The sequence below is a fragment of the Rattus norvegicus genome, chromosome X, assembly GCF_036323735.1.
Source record: "Rattus norvegicus strain BN/NHsdMcwi chromosome X, GRCr8, whole genome shotgun sequence".
Classification (NCBI taxonomy): Eukaryota; Metazoa; Chordata; class Mammalia; order Rodentia; family Muridae; genus Rattus; species Rattus norvegicus.
The window spans coordinates 101,665,924-101,690,487 of record NC_086039.1 but is presented as its reverse complement, the minus strand read 5'-3'; the positions used below and the strand labels follow the sequence as shown (position 1 = coordinate 101,690,487).

Genomic DNA, 24,564 nt, shown 5'->3' with positions numbered 1-24,564 from the left:
ATTTGGTTGAAAATCAATTTTATTCGATATTAGAATGGCAACTCCAGCTTGGTTCTTCAGACCATTTGCTTAGAAAGTTGTTTTCCAGCCTTTTACTCTGAGGTAGTGTCTGTCTTTGTCTCTGAGGTGTGTTTCCTGTAGGCAGCAAAATGCTGTGTCCTCATTGCTTATCCAGTTTGTTAGTCTGTGTCTTTTTATTGGGGAATTGAGTCCATTGTTGTTGAGATATTAAGGAATAGTGATTGTTGCTTCCTGTTATATTTGTGTTTGGATTATAATTTGTGTTTGTGTGCTTGTCTTTGTTTTGTTGCAAAATGATTAGTTTCTTGCTTTTTCTAGGGTGTAGCTTGCCTCCTTGTGTTCTGCTTTACCATTTATTATCCTTTGTAGGGCTGGATTTGTAGAAAGATATTGTGTAACTTTGGTTTTGTCCTGGGGTATCTTGGTTTCTCCATCTATGTTAATTGAGAGTTTTGCTGGATATAGTAACCTGGGATGGCATTTGTGTTCTCTTAGGGTTTGTATGACATCTGTCCAGGATCTTCTGGCTTTCATAGTCTCTGGTGAGAAGTCTGGTGTGATTCTGATAGGTCTGCCTTTATATGTTACTTGACCTTTTTCCCTTACTGCTTTTTATATTCTTTCTTTGTTTTGTGCATTTGGTGTTTTGACTATTATGTGACGGGAGGAATTTCTTTTCTGGTCTAATCTTTTTGGAGTTCTGTAGGCTTCTTGTATGTTTATGGGCATCTCTTTTTTATGTTAGGGAAGTTTTCTTCTATGATTTTGTTGAAGATATTTACTGGTCCTTTGAGCTGGGAGTCTTCACTCTCTTCTATATGTATTATCCTGAGGTTTGATCTCATTGTGTCCTGCATTTCCTGTATGTTTTGGGCCAGTAACTTTTTCTGTTTTACATTATCTTTGACAGTTGAGTCGATTTCTATGGAATCTTCTGCTCCTGAGATTCTCTCTTCTATCTCTTGTATTCTTTTGGTGATGCTTGTATCTACGACTCCTTGTCTCTTCCTTTGGTTTTCTATATCCAGGGTTGTCTCCCTTTGTGCTTTCTTTATTGCTTCTATTTCCATTTTTAATTCAGTCACCTGTTTGATTGTTTTTTTCCTGTAATTCTTTCAGGGATTTTTGTGATTCCTCTCTGTAGGCTTCTACTTGTTTATTTATGTTTTCCTGCATTTCTCTAAGGGAGTTCTTTATGTCTTTCTTGAAGTCGTCCATCATCATGATCAAATGTCATTTAAAATCTAGATCTTGCTTTTCTGGTGTGTTTGGATATTCAGTGTTTGCTTTGGTGGGAGAATTGGGCTCCAATGATGCCATATAGTCTTGGTTTCTGTTGCTTGGGTTTCTGTGGTTGCCTCTTGCCATCAGGTTTTCTCTGGTGTTACCTTGTTCTGCTATTTCTAACAGTGGCTAGACCGTCCTATATTTCTGTGTGTCAGGAGTGCTGTAGACCTCTTTTCCTGTTTTCTTTCAGCCAGTTATGGGAACAGAGTGTTCTGCTTTCAGGTGTGTAGTCTTTCCTGTCTACTTGTCTTCAGCTGTTCCTGTGGGCATGTGTCCTGAGTCCACCAGGCATGTCACTTGGAACAGAAAAGTTGCTCTTACCTCTGGTCTTGGGCCTGAAGTTGCTCCTCGGGGGATGCGTTTCAGCTCTCAGTAAGGGCAGCAACCAGAAGGGCCTACCCCATCTTTTCTCAGGACCCTGTGTGCAGGGGGCCCAAATGGCGCTAGGTGTTTTCCTCTAGAGTAAAAAATGTGGGCAGGCATGTCTGCCCCTCTGAAGGTCTAGGTCTCCCTCCCTCCCAGGGAGCTGTTTGAGTGGGTCCCTTCAGATCCAGTCATGGTCTGGACTGTAGGGGACCTGCAGATTGAATGCCCCTATCTTCCTGTTCCCAGAGACCCTCTACAGTTTCCTCTTGGGCCAGGGATGTGGGCAAGGGTGGGCAGTACTGGCGGTCTCTCCTGCCCTGCAGTCTCAGGAGTGCCCACCTGTCTTGGCGATGAGCTTTCTCTCCCACAAGGTTTGCGTGCGGGGAGCTGTGGGCCGGGATCAACGAGGTTCGGGCTCCAGCTAGAAACCTGAGGTGTCTTGTTCCAGAGGAATTTTGCCTTTGTGTATTCTGAGTCCAACAGGTAGGTCACTTGGAGCAGAAAAGTTGATCTTACCTCTGGTCTCAGGCCTGAAGTCACTCCTCCGGGCTGGGTGTCAGCTCTCTGTGAGGGCAGCAACCAGAAGGGCCTGCCCCACCTTTTCTTGGGACCCTGTGCACAGGGTACCTTTTTTTTAACCTATATGCCTTTCATCCCACTCAAGTGACTACTGATGTTGTGCCAGGACTACTAGTGTCCTTGCAATGTTGGTGGGCATTGCCATAGTCCACTTGGGCCATCAGATTTTGAAAGACTTGATGCCCAGAGTACAAACCACTCAGAACTTGTGAGTCATGTTGAAGACTGACTCCCACTTCTCTTCTTATCAGTAAAGCTAGTGAAATGAACTCAGTACCTGTCTGATGAGCATCTTTCTCCACAGCCTCTGATGTTCTTGGAGCTTGAGATGTTGCTCATACTAGGTGTTTGATGTCGAGTGCACAGCTCATCATATCGATCCCCAATGGCAGCTAATAGCCAGCGCAGCCCTATAACTATTGGCTGTTGGTGCCTCTTTGGAAGGTTTCTTATGGTTGAGCATGGCTCCTATAAGAAATAGAAAAGAAGATCTCAGACCTGAATCCCTGGACCTTTGATGCCTAAAGGCCTGATGACTGTCATTAAAATAACAGAGGTAGTTGTACTGTGCCTAAGTGAGTTCTTGACTTCAAAGAGATACTCAGCATTTACATCTGAGAAAGCAGAGGAAGAGCGTAGAAGCCCTCTAATAATAAAATGCCTGTACCTTCACTGTGTGACCTTAAGCAAGTTTACAAAATCCTTTGGCTGCTTAGCTTTCTTATCTATAAGATGGGGATATTAAAATCATACAGAATGGCTTTGAAGGCAGAGCATAATATTTGTTGTCATTCTTAAGTTATAAATAATCACTGCAGATGTTGCCTGTTATGGAGAGAAAGTTTGACCCCAAGCTAATAGACATGGCCCTGGTTACATTAGCCAGGACCTAGAGGAAAGGAAACCAGATGATGCTTACACTTACCACTCGGCACATAGACTTAGTCTCATTCACTAGTCTTTCCAGAAGGAGATACTCAATGATATCACAAGGCAAAAGTGCATCCTTCTTGTCTTGTTTGTTTGCCAGGCTAGAACAGGGCATAACGATAAGAAGAATAAAGCCAGGGTAAAGTCAAAGGGAAGGGAAAGGCTCAGCGTGGTGGTACATGATGTTAGTGCCAGCACTTGGGAGGCAGGTGAAACTCTATGTTACCGGCCAGCCTGGTCTACATTTTGAGACCCTGTCTCAAACAAACAAACAAAAAATTCAAATAAATAAACAAAAAGCAAACAAAAAATGGAATAGGGTAGCACTAACGGCAGTATAAATGCTAGAAGTTCAGGAGCTGAGCTTACCCAGTGAGATGTGCTAGACAGTTTCTTAGCTAACTTTCAATGGAAAAAGTAGTGCAAATCATTTGATTACAAGATAACCCCAGGGGTCATTTTCCACTTCCTTTATATCATAAGTAATACTTTAATTACAACCACTAATTGGGATATGAAGAGATGTAGAGGTTTTACATCTCTGAAGCTCTGTTCATATTCTAGTTAGGGTTGCTAATGAGAAATGAGCATGGCAAAAAGGGAAGTTGGAGGGGGGAGCAGTGACAGGCTACTGGAATCATCTCTGCCACAAAATGAGTACCAGTTACATAGTCTTGAGCAACCAACTGGGGGAGGAATGCATTGGAACTGATTGTACAAAAGAGGGTTTACTCTCAGCCATCAAGTTTCAGGGTCAGAGACTCAAACCCGAGCAAGTTCAGTTAAAGTCTTCAGGAAGAGTCCAGGGTTGGGGATAAGAGATCTAGATACTAGTTCTCTTTGCTGAAGGTTCAGAATTCGTTTATACAATTAGGTATCATGTCCCACATGGCTGTGCGTGGTAAAATGTGGCTCTTGCAAACAGTCACCAGTGAACTGAATCTTTTCATCTCATCGAGCCTAAAGAGATCTAGAACCTTCTGACAAAAGATGCCCTTCATTTCTATACCTTTTCCATGACACAAATTTGTTAAGGGAAAGCAGGCCCCAAAGGCAGAAACTTACATTAAGATGGGTTTCCCTGATACCCTTTTGTCAAACATTAGGCGAGTTAAGATGATCTTCACTTCCTGTATACGTGCTATGTCACTAGAATCCACGACGAAAACAAGCCCATGTGCCTCAGCATAGTAGTTTGGCCATTTTTCACGGCCCTTTAGGTCTCCAGTTAGGTCATAGACAGATACTTGATAATCATCTAGTAGAAGTGTTGTTTGTGTTGGTCTCATTTCACTGTGCATCTTGCTAGGAATTACTACAAATGGAAGGAGAGAAGAAATGACCACAGTGTGGCAAAAATTTAGTTAGAAAAATTTGTTCATCCTTTTGCAGAACCTGCTCTCAGAAATCCTACTAAAGCAGCCTGCCTGCCTGCTCATAATCATGGATACATCTTTCTGGTTCTTTGGTGCGTTTGCATGTGTGTGTGTGTGTGTGTGTGTGTGTGTGTGTGTGTGTGTGTGTGTGTGTATGTGTGTGTTAGACAAGGTTTCACTGGCTGTATAGTTCTAACTGTCCTGGATTTCACTCTGTAGACCAGGCTGTCCTAGAACTCAGAGAGATCCTACTGCCTCTTCTTCCTGAATGATGGAATTAAAGGCATGGACCACCATGCCTAACACAATGCTTCTTTCTAAATCACTAGTTTTCCTATGCTACCCTTCCTGGCTTTATGCCTTCAGTGAGTAAACTGAATGGTAACCACAGTGGACCTGGTTTCTATCCAAGATACCCCAGCCTACATGCATGTTATAGACTACCTTTTCCTGAGCTATTCACAAATTGCCATTCTCTCTACCCTTCTGGGCTTGGTCCATACCTCCCCCCACCCACAAAATACCAATTTAGATCTTGTTTATTGTAGAAAAACATCCCTCACACCATCCTTATAAAGTCTGTATAAAGTGTTATCCACCCCTGTGTTTACCATTACTATATAACACACATTAAAGTCATAAATTGAACAAAGATACTCTATTACAGCAAGCCCCTGGATATCCTAACACAACCGAAGCCTAAAAAGTCCTTAAATCCAACCTTATAAAGATGATAGATGCCTTTAAAGAAGAAATGAGTAAATCCCTCAAAGAAATACAGGAAAATACAAGCAAACAGGTAGAGGCCTTGAAAGAAGAAGCCAATTAATCCCTAAAAGAAATGCAGTACAATACAATTAAACAGGTGAAGGAAATAAAACTGATCAAAACCTGAAAATGGAAATAGAGGCAATAAAGAAAACACAAACTGAGGGAATCCTGGAAATAGAACAGACACAAGCAAAACCAACAGAATAGAAGAGGTGGAAGAGAGAATCTCAGACGTACAAGATACAGTAGAATAAATTGATACAACAGTCAAAGAAAATGTTAAATCTAAAAAACTTCTGACACAAAATGTCCAGGAAATCTGGGATACCGTCAAAAGACCTAACCTAAGGGGTTGGGGATTTAGCTCAGTGGTAGAGCGCTTGCCTAGCAAGCGCAAGGCCCTGGGTTCGGTCCCCAGCTCCGGAAAAAAAAAAAAAGAAAAAAAGAAAAAAAATTTAAAAGACCTAACCTAAGAATAATAGACTCGAGTAGAAGAAGGTGAAGAGTTTCAGCTCCAAGGCCCAGAAAAATGTTTTCAACAAAATCATAGAAGAAAATTTCCCCAACCTAAAGAAAAAGATGCCTATAAACATACAAGAAGCTTATAAAACACCAATTAGATTGGACCAGAAAAGAAAATTTGCCCATCACATAATAATCAAAATACTAAATGTACAGAACAAAAAATAATAAAATGGTAAGGGAAAAAGGCCAGGTAGCACACAAAGTTCTATCAGAATTATGCCTGACTTCTCAACAGAGATTCTAAAGCTAGAAGGGCTCGGACAGATGTCTTACAGCCTCTAAGAAACCAAAGACACCAACCTATACTCCTATACCCAGCAAAACTCTCAATCACCATAGATGGAGAAAATAAGATATTCCAAGGTGGTGGTGGGGAAACAAATTTAAACAATATCCATTCATAAATCCAGCCCTACAGAAAATACTTGGAGGAAAACTCTAACCCAAGGATGTTAACTGCATACAAGAAAACTCAGGAAATAATTCCACACCAGCAAAACAAAAACAAAAACAAAAACCGAGGGAAGCACATACAAACACGAACACACACACGCACACTACCACCACCATAAAAATAACAGGAATTGACTATCATTGGTCATAGATATTTTCAACATCAATGGACTCAATTCCCCAATTAAAAAACACAGGCTAACAAATTGGATGGGAAAACAGGATCCATTATTCTGCTGCATATGAGAAACATACCTCAGTAACAAAGATAAACCTCAGGGTAAAGGGCTGGAAAAAGTTTTCCAAGCAAATGGACCCAAGAAACAATGGAGTAGCCATTCTAAAACTTAATACAATTGATTTTCAACCAAGATTAATTAAAAGAGATGGGAAGGAACACTTCATATTCATCAAAGGAAAAAAATCTACCAAGATGACATCTCAGTTCTGAACATACATGCCTCAAATGCAAGGGCACACACATTCATAAAAGAAACATTACCGAAGCTTAAACCACACATCAATTCCCACACCTCTCTTACCAATGGACAGGTCATTGAGACAGAAACTAAATGGAAAAATTATGAAACTAACAGAGGTTATGAATCAAATGGACCTAACATTTTTCTACAGTCTTTCACCCAAACACAAATGAATATATGTTCTTCTCAGCACCTCACAGAACTTTCTCCCAAATTGATCATATAGTCAGTCACAAAGCAAGCCTCAACAGATACAAAAAAAAATTGTATTTTATGAGGCCACCATGGATTAAGGCTGGACATTAACAACAGCAGAAACGAGAGAAAAAGCTATGAACTCATGGAAACTGAACAACTCTCTACTCAGTGATTACTGGGTCAGGGAAGAAATAAGAAAATTAAGATTTTCTAAAAAAAGACTTTCTAGAGTTCAATGAAAACAAACTTACCCAAACAAACAACATACCCAAACTTATGATAGACAAAAGCAGTGCTAAGAGGAAAGTTCATAGCACTAAGCATCTTCATAAAAAAAATTAGTTTTCATACTAGCAATTTAAGTGTACACCTGAAAGCTCTAGAAAAAAAGCAAACATACTCAAGAGGAGTTGATGGCAGGACATAATCAAACTCAGGACTGAAATCAATAAATTAGAAACAAAAAGAACAACATAAAGAATCAGTTAAGGAAACAACATCCTTTGCAATAGCAAAAAATGATATAAAATATCTTGGTGTAATGTTAACCAAAAAATGAAAGATCTGTAGGACAAGGACCTCAAGTCCCTTGAGAAAGAAACTGAGGAAGATCTCTGAAGTTGGAAAGAACTCCCTTGCTCATGCATCGGTAGGATTAACATAGTGAAAATGGCCATCTTACCAAAAGCAATATACAGATTCTATGCAATTCCAATCAGAAGTCCAACACAACTCTTACAGACCTTGAGAGAGAAATTATCAGCTTCATACTAAAAAATAAACAACAAACAAACAAAACCAGGAGAGGTGAAACAATCCTGTACAATAAAAGAACTTCTGGGAGTATCAAACCATCCCTAATTTTAAGCTGTATTTGGGCAATAATAATAAAAACTGCATGTTATTGGCATAAAATAGACAGATTGATAAATGGAATAGAATTGAAGAACCAGAAATAAACTTACACACCCGTGAACCATACAATGGAAAATGAAAGCATCTTAAACAACTGGTGCTGGTCTAACTGGATGTCCGCATGTAGAAGAACACAAATATACCCATATCTATCACTCTGTACAACATTTAAGTCCAAGTGGGTCAAAGACCTCAACATAAAACTGGACACACTAAATCTAAAAGAAGAGAAAATGCAGAACTACCTTGAACTCATTGGCACAGGAGACAAATTTCCAAACAGAACAACAATAGCTCAGGCACTAAGACCAACAGCTAATAAATGGGATCTCATGAAACAAAAGCTTTTTCAAGGCTCAGGACACTACTAATAGGACAAAACAACAGCCTACAGAATAGGAAAAGATTTTCACCAACCCTACACCTGAACAGAGGACTAATAAAGAACTCAAGAAATTACATATCAACAAACCTAGTAACCCAATTAAAAATAGGGTAGAGAGCTAAACAGAATTCTCAGCAGAGGAATCTTGAATGCCTGAGAAGCACATAAAGAAATGTTCAAAGTCCTTAGTCATCAGGGAAGTGAAAATCAGAATGACTGAGATTCCATCCTATACCAGTCAGAATGGCACACGCTGGCAAGGACGTGGAGAAAGAGGAACACTCCTCCATTGCTGGTGGGAGTGCAAACTGGTACAACCACTTTGAAAATCAATGTGGCAGTTTCTCAGAAAATTGGTAGTAGTTCCACCCCAAGACCCAGGGCACATATCTAAAAGATGTCCCACTATACCACTTGCTCAACTACGTTCATAGCAACTTTATTTATAATAGCCAGAACATTGATGTTCCTCAGCTGAAGAAGGGATAGAGAATGGATAAAGAAAATGTGGTACATCTACATGATGGGACACTGTTCAGCTATTAAAAACAAAAACATAATAAAAGTTTCAGGCAAATGGAGGGAACTAGAAAATATTCGGAGTGAGGTAACCCCCAGAAAGACATAGATGGTATGTACTCACTTATAAGTGGACATTAGCCATAAAGTACAAGATAACCGTACTACAATTCACAGACCCAAAGAAACTAAGTAATAAACAGGGATGATCATCCCTAATGGATGATGTATGAACCTCACTCTGAAGGGGAAATAAAATAGTCATCAGAGCTGGGTGAAGGAAGAGAAGTGGGTAGAGGGGGGCGAGGAGGGGTATGGGGATAGGGATTAGGTGTGGGAAGAGGGGTTGTGGGGGAGGGCTGGGAGAGGGGCAATTGGTGGGGGTTATCTCTGGGATTAGCTGGAGACCTGGAATGGGTGATGTTCCAGGGAGTCTACGGGAGGAGGATATGGAGACTGAAGTGGCCACCTCCTTTAGTCAGATGGGTTTTCCAGTGGAGGGAGGGGGACTTCAACCCAGCCACAAAACCTTCAACTCAAAATTTGTCCTGCCTAGAAAATTTACAGGGATAAAGATGGCGCAGAGACTGAGGGAATGGCTGACCAATGACTGCCCCAACTAGAGACCCATCCCATAAAAGAGAGTCAACTCCTCACACTGGTAATGATGCTCTGCTATGCTATGCTTGCAGACAGGAACCTAGCATAACTGTCCCCTGAGAGACTTTATTTGGCAGCAGATGGAAATAGGCATATTTGGAGAGCCTTTGGAAGAGTGGGGGATAGGATTGAGGGAGCAGGAGGGGATAGAGACTCCACAAGAAGAACAACAAAGACAACTAACCTGGGACCATGGAGATCCACAGAGACTGAGCCACCAACCAAAGATCATGCAGGGGCTTGACCTAGGCCACCTACACATTTGTAGCAAATGTGCAGCTTTGTCTTCATGTGGGACCCTAAAAATTAAAGCAGGGGCTGTCTCTGACTCTGTTGCCTGTCATTGGATCCACTTCCCCTAACTGGACTTCCTGGTTGGGCCTCAGTGGGAGAGGATGTGTTTAGACCTACTATAAATGGATGTCCAGGGTGGACTAGTGCCCATGGTGGGGAGAGCTTCCCCTTCTCTGAGGAAAAGGGGGAAAGAGTAATGGGAAGGGAAATTTGTAAGAGCAGGACTGGGAGGAAAGCAGGGAGGACAGGCTGTGATCAGGATGTAAAGTGAATTTTAAAAGAGAGAGAGAGAGAGAGAGAAAGAAAGAAACACCATTAGGCTAAATTACTAATATGCTTTCAGATTCAGACTTTTGGAAAAGCTTCTTTATATACAGTTATAAATAGACACCTATATCTGTATGTGAGTATAATATGGCCACTTTAATGTGGTTTCATAAGATTAAGATTCTTCAGTTTTTGTATTAATCAATGATCTTTTTAATTATAGCTACCTAGGCCACCTACACATTTGTAGCAAATGTGCAGCTTGGTCTTCATGTAGGACCCTAAAAATTGTGTCTTTTTAAATATATATATGTATATATTTATATATACATACATATACATATATATATATAGAGAGAGAGAGAGATACTATGAATTTATAAGAGAGTAAAGAGGGTTTGGAGGTTGGAAAATGATGTACTTACTACCTTAAAAAATTAACAATTAAAGTAAAAAAGAAGTGATTAGGTTAAAACTCCAAAAGATACTTTAAAAATCTTTGAGTTTTTTTGCATCTTGAAAAGTTTTGTTATTTTTTTTCCTGTCAGAATATAAAGCTATTCTCGTGGGGTTTGTTTGTTTGTTTGTTTGTTTGCCTTACTTAAAGCTAATTTCTTCAATAATTCAGTCTGTTGCTGATGATACTAGATGCCACAAGAAGTAATTCCTTGTCAATTTGGATTAATTTTATTTTCTCTTCAGTTATAAACACCATGAGAGAAAATTCCAACTTTCATTCATGTCCATATCCCTGACTGGGTGTTTTATGAACACCCAGTAGTTTGGGGTAGTGTGCTTCAGAATTTCATGGATATGCTTATGAACTCTTACCCTGGACTCAGGATCTCAGGATCTCCAACCCTGGAATAGAGGCATCTGGACCGTTTGTGACACACTGGCTATGGTTAGCATGGTCCTGATGTGATTCTTCTGCACTTTAAAGCTGGGGAATCACTACTCCTGAGAACTATGAAACTTAGTTATGGTTGTCTCTCAGCATCCTCTGATGGGGATGAGGAGCACATAACTCAAATATCTGAGCTTCCTGATGCTGGGTTAAGAGGTCCGAAGGCTAAGCCACTACCTAAAGACTATACATGGACTGACCCTGGACTCTGACCTCATAGGTAGCAATGAATATCCTAGTAAGAGCACCAGTGGAAGGGGAAGCCCTGGGTCCTGCTAAGACTGAACCCCCAGTGAACTAGACTGTTGGGGGGAGGGCGGCAATGGGGGGAGGGTGGGGAGGGGAACACCCATAAGGAAGGGGAGGGGGAGGGATTAGGGGGATGTTTGCCGGGAAACCGGGAAAGGGAATAACAATCGAAATGTAAATAAGAAATACTCAAGTTAATAAAGATGGAGAAAAAAAAATCCCAGTAACCATTAAAAAGAAAAAAAAAGAGGTCGGAAAGCTTCCTAGGTGACTTTGATCACTGCCTCATTGTTCTCCTCCGGAATTGTTTTGAAAGCACTCAGGCTGAGCCTCGAGAAAGGGTGCAGCAGTTAAGAGCACTTGCTGGTCTTCTAGGTGGACTTGGGTTCCTGCAGCCTGATGGCAGCCCAAACCTGTCTGTAATTTCACTTCCAGGAGGATCTATTCCCCCCTTCTGGCACTGCATGACATGCACACGGTTCACTTCGATACATTCAGGCAAACCACACATACATATAAAATAAATATTTTTTTTAAGTATCCAGGTGGATAGAATGTACAGTGAGATTTGAGACTCACAGAATACGATGTTCTTATTTAGGGCACATGTCTTTGCTCATGTTTGGGTTTCTTGCCCCATATGATCATGCCATGCGAAACAGTAGATGGTATCATCGATAATGAAACTATTTTTGTAGCTGGTATCTTTAAATAGCTGTACAAGTTACTATTTGTAGCCTGCAATTTCTTTCCTAGACAATTACGTTTGTGGCATTCATCTTAAAACAAACAGTGCAGGGACAAGAAAAGTGAGCTATTCCATTTTGAGCATAGAGGAACCTACTAGATTGACTCTAAGTGAGCCTGCATGAACAGAGGTAGCCCTAGACATCCTTCAGAATGTGACATTAGTGCCCATTAGAATGTCACTGTGAATAAAGTCACTACCATAACCCAATGCATTTATGAGGCAGCCTCAAGTTATTCACTGAGCACAGGCAAGTTATGCAAAACAAGCTACATCCACTATGCTGTAGGAGTCAGAATGGAAAGCAGACACCAGTCTCAAACAAGTAGCTTGTGGTTAATTTCACATGAGAGCTTCCCACAGCTGGCAGGCCATCAAAAATGCCTGGGGAGTTCTCACATTGTGGGTTCCCAGGCCCCACCCAGACTGAATGGGAATCCAGGGCTGAGGCAGGTAGAGCTCTAGTAAACTGTTTCCATTCTTTTCGGTAATCTTGTAACTTGTCCTGCCTGGTTCTGCGACTTCCCTGTAACCGTTTACTTCTGATCACTTCTGCCCACCAGAGTTCAGAGACACAAGGAGTCAAGTGTGTTGCATCTAAGGGAGCATACTAGGCTGGGGTGTTGACTAAAACGCACTTGGAGGTGCTCTTGGGACCTGGGGGAGATGTTCTGAAAAGGCAGCATACAAGCTCAGGAGAGTGGTGGAGAACTTAAATTTCCAGACTGATTATGTGATTGACAGCACAGACTCAGACAGGAAACAAGCTATTTCTTCTTCTCATGGGGTTCCAAGGTTAGTGGTGGAGTTGGAGTTTTGCAAGGATCTTGGGATAAGTGTACGCTAGAGGGTGTGAACAAGGGATGCAGCTCAAGGAGTAAAGGAGGGCTGTCTTGTGGCCAGGCTCTGAAGGGTATTGCTTAAGTAGATGACAGAGGGGTTAAAATGCAGGAAATGCAGCACTGTAAAATATGGCAGAGAAATGGCAAAGCATTTGCTTTCTTGTACTAGAGTATTATGTGTGAAGACTTGGGAAATGAAGCTGGGGGAGAAGTCAGAAGCCCACACTGGACCTTTTATGCTACTAAGGTGGGTAAAGTTTGCTTCAAAAACAATGGGGAGACGTGGAGCAATACCAAACAGGGGCGTGTCAGGATTAGACTTTTACATCTCTCTTATAATTAGAGGAAAAAGCCAGACCAGCCAAAAGACCACTGTTGTCCAAGGAAACTGACAAAACTTCAGGTAGGAGACTATGGACAGGTGTCAGGGCAACCATTTCCTCTACTTTGCTGAGGGTTGGCAGGTTATATAAATCTCAGCCATGTCACCACACTACTGTATTGATTCAATAAACATGGATGATGGACCAGACTCTGTGCTGATCTCTGATTGATTCAAAGGTAGTTGGGGGTTTTCCAACTAGTATAGCAGATTGCTACAATGCTACGTGACTGCTTCTAGAAATGTCGAGGGACTTAATTCCCAACTGATGTGATCTGTCATTGATTTTTGTCCTTTAGTGTTTAGGAGCCCAGGTGAATCATGCTCAACTCACTGAGGCACATTAAGCTAGAGATGTGGTACTATACTTGAACTGACATTTCTCAAGCTCTAACTTCCAATATCAGCTGTCACAGAGTTTTGTGTTATTACACTTCTTTATTACTCTGCACTTGTCTCGTATCTAGGCCAAATTACACATGAATTGAGCTCTGAAACTAGACAGCATTCCAAACATGTGATCCCTCAAAATTGACTCCAATGTTTTACACATTGTAGCTCATTCATAATTGACATCATGTGAGGACTCTCAATTGGAACTTCTTACAAAAGGAACAAGTGACACAGACTATATAAACAGCTTGTCAACGCCTAATGAGACTGGGGAATTTATCTTTATAGGAGAGAAACTGAGGGCCAGGAAGTATGGCTAAGACGGAACGAGCACTGGCAGACCCACACCAGAAACTATTGTTCTTTGTTCTCACATCTTTGAAAGGCCGCTACAAGATGACTTTTGCCAGAGTTGTCCAAGCCAATGACAATGATAGTCACATTCCTGGAAGAGGAAAAGGAAAAATGTGTCAAAGCCACAACCCCACTTAGTTTTTAAGGTAAAGGATTCTATTCTTTCTCTGTGTTTGAAGCTTTGCTTACAGTAGTCTCAATTTATGTATCTTTAAAAGCCCCATCACGGTGGTGGTAGTGGCGTGGCAACCCCTCCCAAATCCCGCAAGGATGCTTTCCCTCCCTGATACATTCAATATACAGAATGCTCATGCTCTCTCAGCTCTGTTCCCAATCTTGCATTTGCTGTTTAATTACTTCCCAAATGCCTCATGGTCATTTGTCCCTCATTGAAACTCAAGGCAGATATGTGGGAAGTAATTCCAGATTGGGTGTAGAAAAGTGGTTGTAAAGTTACCTTTGTTTTCCTTCTGTGGCCTTCTGACGAGACCAGCAGGCAGTCAAAAGTCGGAACATGATGCAACTTGGTTCTTAACTACTACAGGACAGAAATCAATGACAAATCACATCGATTGGGAATTGAGTCAGTTTCTTATTCTACAGATGCTGATAAACAGACAGGCCTTGACTGTCAGAATTCCGTTGCATCATTCAACCCAGCCTACTGATGCAAATGCTATAGGGGAGCTCCAGTGACGAGTCGGTGCTAATAATGTAGCTTTCCACAAAATAGGGTGACTTGTTCCTAAAGCAGCCTACCACACAGACACAATCACATGAACCCTATCCCTTTAGCTCTAGTTTGTTACTACTAGGAATATTTTCATTTGGTCTTAAGGAGAGGTGGAATGATGTATTGGAGAAGAACCAGCTTAGTTTAAAGAACCACTGCAGAACCGCTAAGTAACACTTCTCTATTGGGCTTGGTTCTGTTACTGCCTCAGCTTCAAAGATACGGGTGATATTGACCCATTTTTCATAGATTTCATCCAGTTCCTAAAAGCTGGAAGGGACCTCAGACATCACCTAGAGAAGACCAACCGGTATTAAGCTCCAATCTAGGTGTATCACTGTCAAAGACTCTAAGGGAGTTACATATGTTTCTCAAGTAAGTTTAATGTGCAGTTTGACTTGAAAATGATGGCCTAAGTAAAAGACAGGCAGCTGCTTCAGGATTCCATGGTGTAGCATGTATGAATCCTTTTTATTTTCTGAGATAGACTCTTACTTCATAGCTCTGGCTGGCTTGGAACTTACTACATAGACCAGGATATCCTTGAATATACAAGGTATTCTGAATGTTGGGAGTAAAGGCATGTGCCAGCACCCCTGGTTTCATTCCTTCTTAGGACCTAAAAAATAGTAGGTATATCGCATTTCATTCATTTACTTATCAGATAATGGGCATTTGGGTTGTTTCTACTTACTGTCTTCAAGGTAATGCTGCTATAAATGTGTGCGGGTAAGTGGGTGGGTATGTGTTCATTTCTTGTGGGTATACCACTGGGAGTAATTTCTGTGTCATACATGGCCCCTGTGTTGAAGCATTCAAAGAACTACTGGACTGTTTTGCAAAGTGGCCATGACATGCTACACTGACGCCAGCAATTGCCGAGAGTTCTAGTTCCTCCACCTGTGCAACCAAGTTCATTGCCATCTTGATGTCTGCAGCTATTCTAGCAAGCCTTCACTCTCTGATTATGATTTACTTTTCTGTAATTTACTTTTCTTAATTTTGTTGGAGCCCAGAGTTGCAGGAAGAACCAGCGGGGTTAAAGAAAGATGTCATTTTGTACCTACATGGGCTTTGTGTCACTGTTTGTTGAGCGGTTTGCATGTCAGTTACTAGTGGATGATGTAACATTGTTCTGCACAGTCATCCAGTCATCCCCTGTCGTAGAGCATGGTTATTTTCAAACAGAGACACCCCATAGCTTGTCTTTGAGTACAGGTCACTGGAGAAATTAGCTTTCTTAAAGGTTTGCTGGAGAATGGCTCTGGCTTGCATCAGACCATTGCATGCATATATATATATATGTATATATGTGTATATATGTGTATATATATGTATATATATGTATATATATGTATATATATGTATATATATATATGGCCCATGATTAAAAGCTACTTTATTCTAGTCTTGCTCATGAGGCTAATACAACCAAGAGAAAAAAAGGGCAGAACCAAGGTGTCTTCATTCCACAGTAGCTATCTATCTCCTTTGAGACAAGGCTGGTAATATCTTCATGTCGATTTCTTTTTTAATACATTTTGTTACGTTATATTAACTGTACAAAATGATGAGTTTCATCAGTATACTTTAATATATGTCTATAACAGGCTTTGTTTATACTCACCCACCAGGATCCTCTCAATCTCTTCCCCTCACCTTTCCCACTACCCACTAGTGTCCCTTCTACTTCAATTTGATTTTTAAAAATCTGGATTCTATTCGTGTATCTTAATCATTTGCAGAGCTTTCTATCATGATCTTAGTCTCTGTTTGTCCAAACTGGCACCATAGAGGTTCTTTCTTTAAGAGTTCAGGAGGTAGGTGGGATAACTACAGTTCAAACTTACTCAGTCTGGTTTCAGAGTCTGTAATATTGAGTCAGGAATCTGACAGGCTATGAGAGAGAAGGAGAGACCTGATCAATCAGAAAATCACTGATGTTATTATGTCCGGGGCCTCTACTGGATATGGTGGAGCAAAATCACCAAAGTTGTATGTGTAGCTGAGGTGCCTATAAAGTGAAGATATTTATGTATTTGGCTTACCTGGAGGTGGTTAACTATTTAACTGACGACAAGTTGGTGTTTTGGCTGAAAAAATGTTTGCCGTGTTGAATTTCAGAAAGATTTGTTGAGCTTTTTAGCCTTCTGGATCGATTAAACCAGCCCAGATGTCCACTTAAAGGGTAGGCAATGTTCTAACAATGGCTGTCAAGGTTCTAGCATATCTATGGTAACCACTTCTTAGTTCTTAGCAACCAAACACATCCCTGTTCCTTGTGTGATTATAGATAATTACTAAGTGAACTTTTATTCAGTGTAGAGTTTATTTCTTTTTAAAAGTACATGTAGAATTTACTGGGCTTGTTTAAATAGTTTATTTATGTTAATTCACTTAATCCTTAGTGCAACCTGACAAAAAGAGGCCTGCCATTCTTATTGTTAAAAGATGAGGTTCACAAAGCTTAGGTAGATTGACAAAGGTTCTCTAGTCAGTGCTAAGGCCAAAATTTAAACCTAGGCAGTCTGGCTTCAGAGTCTGTGCATTAAGTTGTGTATTCCACAGACTGGGTGAGATTCAAGGTTCTAAAGAAGCTGCCTCTGCTCTGGGCCTCTCTGTATTTCATCTGTCCATAGATTTCTACACTTAGTTTTCCTTAGTGTGGTGGCTAGTTTGATGTCAACTTGACACAAACTAGAGTCATCTGAAAGGAGGGAATCTTAATTGAGAAAATGCCTCCATAAGAATTGACTGTCAGGCACTTTCTTAACTAGTGATTGATGGGGAAGGTCCAGCTCATTGTGGGTGGTGCCACCCCTAGGCTAGGTCCTGGGTTTTATTTAAAAGTAGCCAGCAAGCCATGGGCAGAAAGCCAGTAAGAAGCACTCGTCCAAGATCTCTGCATCAGCTCCTGCCTTGAAGTTTCTGTCCTGTTTGAGTTCCTGTCCTGATTTCCTTCAATGATGAATAATGGTGCGGATGTGTAAGTCAAACAAATCCTTTCCTCAGAAAGTTGCTTTGGTCATGGTAATTTATCACTCTGAGAATTAGAGGTCTATCGCTTGATGTTATAAAACTAAATGTTTATTATTGCTTGATGTTTTAGAACTAAATATTTATTATTGCTTGATGTTTTAAAGCTAAATATTTATGGTTATAGTCACTTAAGCTTGAAGCTATAATGGTTTTAAAAAGAAATTTCCCTCATATCACACTAAACACCACATGCTAGCAAATAACTCCAGATCTAGGAATGGGTTGCTTCTAAGTTGTTGGCCAGTGGGTTCCCATAGATCTCCACACATTACAGGCTATAGCTGCTGCTCTTGATTACACTCCATAATGTGATCGTATGACTATTGCTGGGACTACAATGATTGTCGGTGATTAAGATCGCTTGCTGTTCTTATAGACAGACCCAGGTTCAATTCCAGGTAGTCACTTGTTGGCTCCCAACCATCTACAGTTGCAGGTGACCTAATTCCTCCTTCTGGCCTCCCCGGACAACGAGACCCATATATACAAGCAAAACATATTTAAAATTGTGTGTGTGTGTGTGTGTGTGTGTGTGTGTGTGTGTGTGTGTGTGTGTGAAGACGCCGCATACTTGAGTGATAAAATATAGAGAAATCAAGCTGATCTGGAAGCTTTATCCCTATTAGATTGCTTTCATAGTGCTGGGAGGTGCAATGCATCCCACTGGAGGAGAAAAGTAATCGTCAGTCTTACATAGCTGCAAACCTTATAAATAATGATAAACATCCTAGCAAGATATGTCTACTGGTTGATAATGGTACAAATGATATAGAAGTATCAAATCACTCCGGGAGATGGAACCTATACCTGGCACCATTATCAGGGCCAACCACCTGGTTCTAGATAGGCCATGGGCTCTAGTGGGAGAGCCAACTACCATTATTCTGTTAAAAGGGCATAGTATTAAAACAACTCCTAATGGCCCTCATCAAAGAAGATTCTCCTCAGTAGACAGTAGTTAACACAGAGATCCACAAACTGGTCAACTTGGAGAGAACAAGAGACTGCAGTGTTCAGCTCTAAATAAGACATCTATAACATACTTCTCCCTCCATGACCCAGGGATCTTCATAGAAGAAGGGGTGGAAACATTGTAAGAGCCAGAGGCAGTGAATGACTACAAAGAAACAAACTTTCTCAACCAGAACAGGACATCTGCATTATGAACTTACAGTGATTTTGACATTATGTACACACCTATGAAATCTCGAGTCAGACAAAATCCCAGCATGGAGTGGTAGAGGTGGGTTTGTTTATTGCAAGAAGAATCTTATGATCAAAATGCATAGTATTCAATTCTCAAAAAATGGTTTAAAACAGTTTAAAGAAATGTCCCCCATTGACTCATACATTTTGAACAGTTGGTGACAAGGTTTGGGGAGGTTATGGAACCTTTAGGAGACAGAGCTTTCCTGGGGGAAGTATTTACTGGGGACAGACTTTGAAGGCCTATAGCCTCACCTTACTGTTCTCTCTCTGCTGTGTGTGTGTGTGTGTGTGTGTGTGTGTGTGTGTGTGTGTGTGTGTGTGTATGAATACGAGATCTCTTTGTGTATTGCTCCTGTTGTCATGCTGTGTATTCCCTGCCATTATGGACTCTATCCCCTCTTTAAGTTGCTTTTAGTCATAGTATTTATCACAGCAACCAAAAATTGATAGAGGGTTATTGCTCTGGGCTTTCAATACAGTGGTCCTAGTAGCTATTGCAGTCTTATTATTCTAGCAGCAGTTAGTGGTGCCAGACAGTAGCAATAGCTGGCACTTTTTAATATTTTTAATATCCTGACATTTTAAACTCCCATGTTTTTATTTTTTAAAATTTTTATTATATATTTCTTTGCTTACATTTCAAAGGTTATTCCCCTTCCCAGTTTTTTGTCCATAAGCCCCCATTCCCTCCCCTCCTCCTACCCCATACGGGTATTCCCCCTATACATCCCTCTTATTGCCCTCCCCTGCATTGGGGGTCCAGCCTTGGCAGGACCAAGGGCATCCCCTTCCACTGGTGCCCCCTCAAGGCTATTCTCTGTTACATAAGCAGTTGGAGCCCTGGGTCAGTCCATGTGTAGTCTTTCGGTAGTGGTTTAGTCCCTGGAATGGCTGGTACTTTTATGTAATAGTTTTTATACAGGCTTCAGGTGCTGGAGTCCCTAAGCCATTGGCAGCTTCAAGTTTTCTATCTTTCTGTAGTGCTTCTTTTCTCTATTGCTCCTGTTCCCCATTATTGATACTCTAGCCACTCTCTTCAGCTCTTCAGCTCCCGCGTGCTTCATCTCCCCCACTGCTCCTGTGTTTGCTGCTGCTATGGTAGTGGCTTTTGTTGTCTTCAACACTGTTGCTGCCTCCCTTTCTTTATATTATCAACTCAACTCAGTATAGTAATGATAAAAGTCAAAGGGAGGTAAGAAAAGACCTTTTGTGAGAAGCCTTTCATTTGGTATTAATGCTGCAAAACAGCATAAGAGGGTGTCTCCCAAGTAGGTCAGAAAATGAGACAAACAGCTTGCTTGTGTGATCAGAAATGTGTGTGGCTGTAACAAAGGTTCTGTACTAAGCACATGCATATGACAGACCATGCTTGATCCAATAACAGCAGCCCCCCATTCAAATGAAGGCATGTTCTGAAGTCAATCATAGCATGGCCCCTCAAGCAAATGAGAGATATCATTTGCACTAATCAAAGCAGTTCCTGATGCAAATGAAGGCTTCTGTTTGCCCAGATCATGGCATAGTTCCTTGTGCAAATGAGGAAAATACACTAGCAGCAAACATAGTAGTCATCCAAATTAATATCTCATTGTCCAATCATGACAGAGTCCTTTGTGTACATGGAGGATTGCATTTATATCCATCACAGTAGTCCCTGCTGTAGATAAAGATGTGTTGAAGCAGACACGTGAAAGAATGTTTTGCTGAAGCAGACACAGGTGAGAGGGTATGTGATTGGAAATAATATAAATATGACCCCATAGACAGTGGGGGAGGCTCTGGCATTGGCTCACCTTACTATACCTCACTAGCTTCTGTTGAGGACATTCATATTGGTTCACCTAACATGCAGTTGCTGATCTTTCCTTGTCCTGACTTCATAGCCAAAGACTAGTCTCATGGTGTTCTAGCAGGTTCTTGCAGCTTCTGTAGACTCAGGCTTGGTAGAAGGAACTTCTTGGTTTCTTCTGGATCAAACTGCTGCTGCTGATTTGTAAGTGGTGAATGCCTAGTGAACTGGACTGCTGAACAGCCCCAAAGAACTATTTCTAAATAGATCCACAACCCCTGTTTCCTACTAACCTTTTTGTTCCACTACCTCTGATATGTGATGGATTAGAAAGGAGGTTGATGCATTTAAGAAGACTTCTTAAAGTAGGTTTTGAAAAAAAAAAAAGCTAAGCCTACAAAGATGTTTGAACTAATCATGGGAAAGTTTCATACTTGCAGCAGTCACAATCCCTTATGTAAATAAAGGCCTTTATTGTACCAATCAGGGTAGCTCATGCAAATGAAATTCTGTTTATCCCAATCACAACACACATTTCCTTGATATCAAAAAATGTTCACCAGGGCTGGGTGTTGTGTTTCACACCTTTAATCCCAGCACTGGGAAGACAGAGAAAGGCAAATCTCTATGAGTTGGAGGCCAGCCAGCCAGGTTTATATAGTGAGTTCTAAGTCAGCCAGACTAAGAATTGTATAGTGAGACCCTGTCTCAAAAAATTGTCATATATATATATATATGTCATTTGTACTACTTTTGAGGACTGTCTAGTTCATTTGTTGGTTTGTTATTCAGTGTTTAATATTTTTTAGTTCCTTATTCTTAATATTTGTCTCCTCAAATAAATATAAGGTGTTAATATAGAATAAATTGTAAAGTTCAAAATACATATGAAATGAAGAGACAGCGGAAGAGAAAAAAAGAAAGAAAGATGGCCAAGGAGTAAGGAGGCCTGCAAGATAGCTCAGTATGTAATGGTGCCTTCTGCCAAGCACAAGATCCTGAGTTTAAGTCCCAGAACCCACATGGTGACAGAGAGCATGTTTGTGTCCTCCCATGCTTTAAAAAATTTAAAAGAATTTAATTTAGAAGAAGGGGAGGAGGAGGAAGAGGGGGAGGAGGAGGAAGAGGAAGAGAAGAAGAGGAAGAGGAAGAGGAAGAGGAAGAGGAAGAGGAAGAGGAAGAGGAAGAAGAAGAAGAAGAAGAAGAAGAAGAAGAAGAAGAAGAAGAAGAAGAAGAAGAAGAAGAAGAAGAAGAAGAAGAAGAAGAAGAAGAAGAAATTGCAAGAGTGGTGGGAGGAGGAATTGTGGGAGCCAGGTTGAGGATACCAGGAGCCAGGAGAATTAAGGGTCTGAAGAATCAACTAAGCAGGGCTCATAGGAGCTCACAGACACTGAAGCAGCAATCATGGAACCTGCATGGGACTGTGCTAGAACCTCTGTTTGTTATGGTTGTTGGCTTGTTGTTTTGGGGGGACTCCTGACAGTGGGAGTGGGGTTGTCTCCACTTTTGCGTGCTTTTGGGACCCTTTTCCTTTGGGTTGCCTTGTCCAGCATTGATGTGAGGGTTTGTGCCTTATCTTACTGTATCTTGTGTCATGTTCAGTTGATATTCCTGGGAGACCTGGTCTGAAGGGAAATGGAGGAGGAGTGGATCTATGGGAGAGGGGATGTTGGGGGTGGGGGAATTTGGAGGAGTAGAGGTAGGGAAAGCTTCAGTCAGGATGTATTGTAATAGAGAAGAATAAATGAGAAAAAAAGGAAGAAAAATATTGTGAGAAAGAGTAACACAAGAATAATGTGTTTTTTAAAAGTCCAATTAGAAAAAAAAGAAATTTGTGTGAATCACAAAAATGTAGGAAGAGTGATTAAAAAATATAAATGAGAAAATTCAACTTCTGAAGGATTTATTTGGCTCCCAGATTCGGAATAGTAGGCACTTTGCACTGTATTGGCAGTCAGAAACACAGTGATGGCTAGCGATGCCCTTAGGGCTTTGTCTTCCCTTTTAGTCCTGGATCTCCGCCTATAGCATTATGCCACCCGGAAACAGGGTGAGCCTTCTCTTGTTTGCCCAGGCTTTAGAAAACCCTTCATAGGCATTCCCAGCTTAAGGACCCTAGAACGAAAAAAGAAATGCAGTGGATTTCTGTTCGAGGACTGCGGGGCCATGGCACAGATGTCAGTGTCAGACCACATCACTCCACCACATTTGAAGCATGTGAGAACGTTAGGCATTTGTTATGGCTGGAACTGTCAACCTGTTTGTTCCAAGGGCTGCCCGACTTACGTTGAGATGAAGCTTTGGTTTCCTCTCCTCAAAAAGATGTGCTGGGGTTGGAGCTGTGAGAGCAATTTCCATTTTTCTCTTCATCCCCTTTCTCCTTCTGCATTCATTTCAGCTGTCTGGTCTCCTCTTTCGGATTCTGTAAAATGTTTCTCTCTTTATGTCCTTGATATCATCTCCTCTGTTAACCAAACTCTTCTCATTCCTAGAATCAATTGGAGGAAATTCTCACTTTCCCCCTTTCACAGAAGGAAAGTGATACATTATTTTTCTACTTATACCTTCATGAGAAATTGCTATCAAATATAAGGATAATAAATATCCTTAAACTCAAGCATTATAGTAGATTCAAAATACATATGGTTTCAAAACTATCATTGTCCTTTTGTCTTTTCTCATGGCTTGTCCAGCAGCTCTTTGCTTCTCCCAAATAATTAAAAATCTGAACACACTAAGCCCTTATATATTTTTCCAACTTTCATGCAAATTCATATAATAAATCACAGCATATAAACACATATCCAGTTATGTGCTAATAATTCATTTTCCTGTTCATTCATTATGTCTACTATTAGCCTGTCTAGGAAACCTTTGAAACAGAGTCAGCTGATGTCAATCTACTTTATTCTCTGGAAAGAATATACATTTATGTTGGATTCTAGTCTCACAATTTACTTAACTGTTTTTATTCGTATAGGCAAGTAGTGCAAAGATTTTGTCATGTCCTTTGAAGGCTTATTAAAGTGTAGCAAATTTGTAATTTGCCATCTCACCTTGGGACTAGACCCTTGAGCCATTTTAAGAATTCCAATTTGGAGTCATATATGGTGATTCATGTTGATAATTGTAGCACTCAGGAGGCCAGCCTTGGATACATAGCTAGACTATGGGGGAGACACACACACACACACACACACACACACACACACACACACACACACACACACACAGAGAGAGAGAGAGAGAGACAGACAGACAGACAGACAGACAGACAGAGACAGACAGAGACAGACAGAGAGAGAAACGGAGAGAGACAGAGAGAGAGGAATTCCACTGTAATCCTACTGTGCTGGCTAGTTCTATGTCAACTTGATACAAGCTAGAGTAATAGAGTGATTTGGGAAGAAGGATTCTCAGTTGAGAAAATGCTTCCATAAGATAGGAATTTCATAAGTAAGTCTTTTCTTGATTAATGATTTCTGTGGAATGATCCATCCCACTGTGGACTGCCAGCCCTGGGCAGGTGATCCTGGATGGTGTAAGAATTCAAGCTGAGAAAACCATGGGAAGCAAGTCAGGAAGCAGAGTTCCTTTGTGGCTTCTGATTCAGCTTTTGCCTCCAGGTTCTTGCCTTGTGATCCTGCACTGATTTCTTTCAATGATGGATGGTGATATGGCAATATAAAATTATATAAACCATTTACTCTCTAAGGTCATGGTATTTATCATAGCAATACAAAAGTAACTAAGACACTACTCAATAGCTTTCCTTTTCTTTCTTTCGTTACTCCTATTTTTTTTTTTTTTGAGACAGGGTTTCCCTGGCTGTCCTAGAAGTCACTTTGTCACCAGACTAAACCAGACTGGCCTCAAACTCACAGAAGTCTG

The 24,564-nt window shown here is 40.9% G+C and overlaps 2 protein-coding genes across 12 annotated transcripts in view; one reads left to right on the top strand and one right to left on the bottom strand.

Annotated features, from left to right (window-relative positions):
• The window catches only part of Arl13a (ADP ribosylation factor like GTPase 13A), a 26,350-nt gene extending 9,499 nt beyond the window's left edge, over window positions 1–16,851 (bottom strand). The window contains exons 1-6 of one of the 3 annotated variants that reach the window (XM_008773430.4): window positions 16,685–16,851; window positions 14,361–14,441; window positions 13,924–13,994; window positions 4,249–4,498; window positions 3,179–3,284; window positions 2,531–2,721 (exon numbers count right to left, since the gene is read on the bottom strand). In XM_008773430.4, coding sequence (XP_008771652.1) covers window positions 2,531–2,721; window positions 3,179–3,284; window positions 4,249–4,498; window positions 13,924–13,994; window positions 14,361–14,419 — 677 coding nt within the window. In that variant the 5' untranslated portion in view covers window positions 14,420–14,441; window positions 16,685–16,851. The remainder of the gene's footprint in view (window positions 1–2,530; window positions 2,722–3,178; window positions 3,285–4,248; window positions 4,499–13,923; window positions 13,995–14,360; window positions 14,442–16,684) is intronic. The other 2 variants (XM_039099979.2, NM_001024366.1) reach the window with 2 other exon arrangements.
• Window positions 1–24,564, top strand: part of Xkrx (XK related, X-linked) — a 99,377-nt gene that overhangs the window by 43,327 nt on the left and 31,486 nt on the right. For 2 of the 9 annotated variants that reach the window (XM_063280189.1, XM_063280191.1), the window contains exons 2-3: window positions 12,944–13,021; window positions 13,838–14,049. The exons of 4 other annotated variants lie outside the window; for them this stretch is intronic. The gene's annotated coding sequence lies outside the window, so the exon portion shown is untranslated. 3 more of the 9 variants (XM_063280188.1, XM_063280187.1, XM_063280194.1) reach the window with 2 other exon arrangements.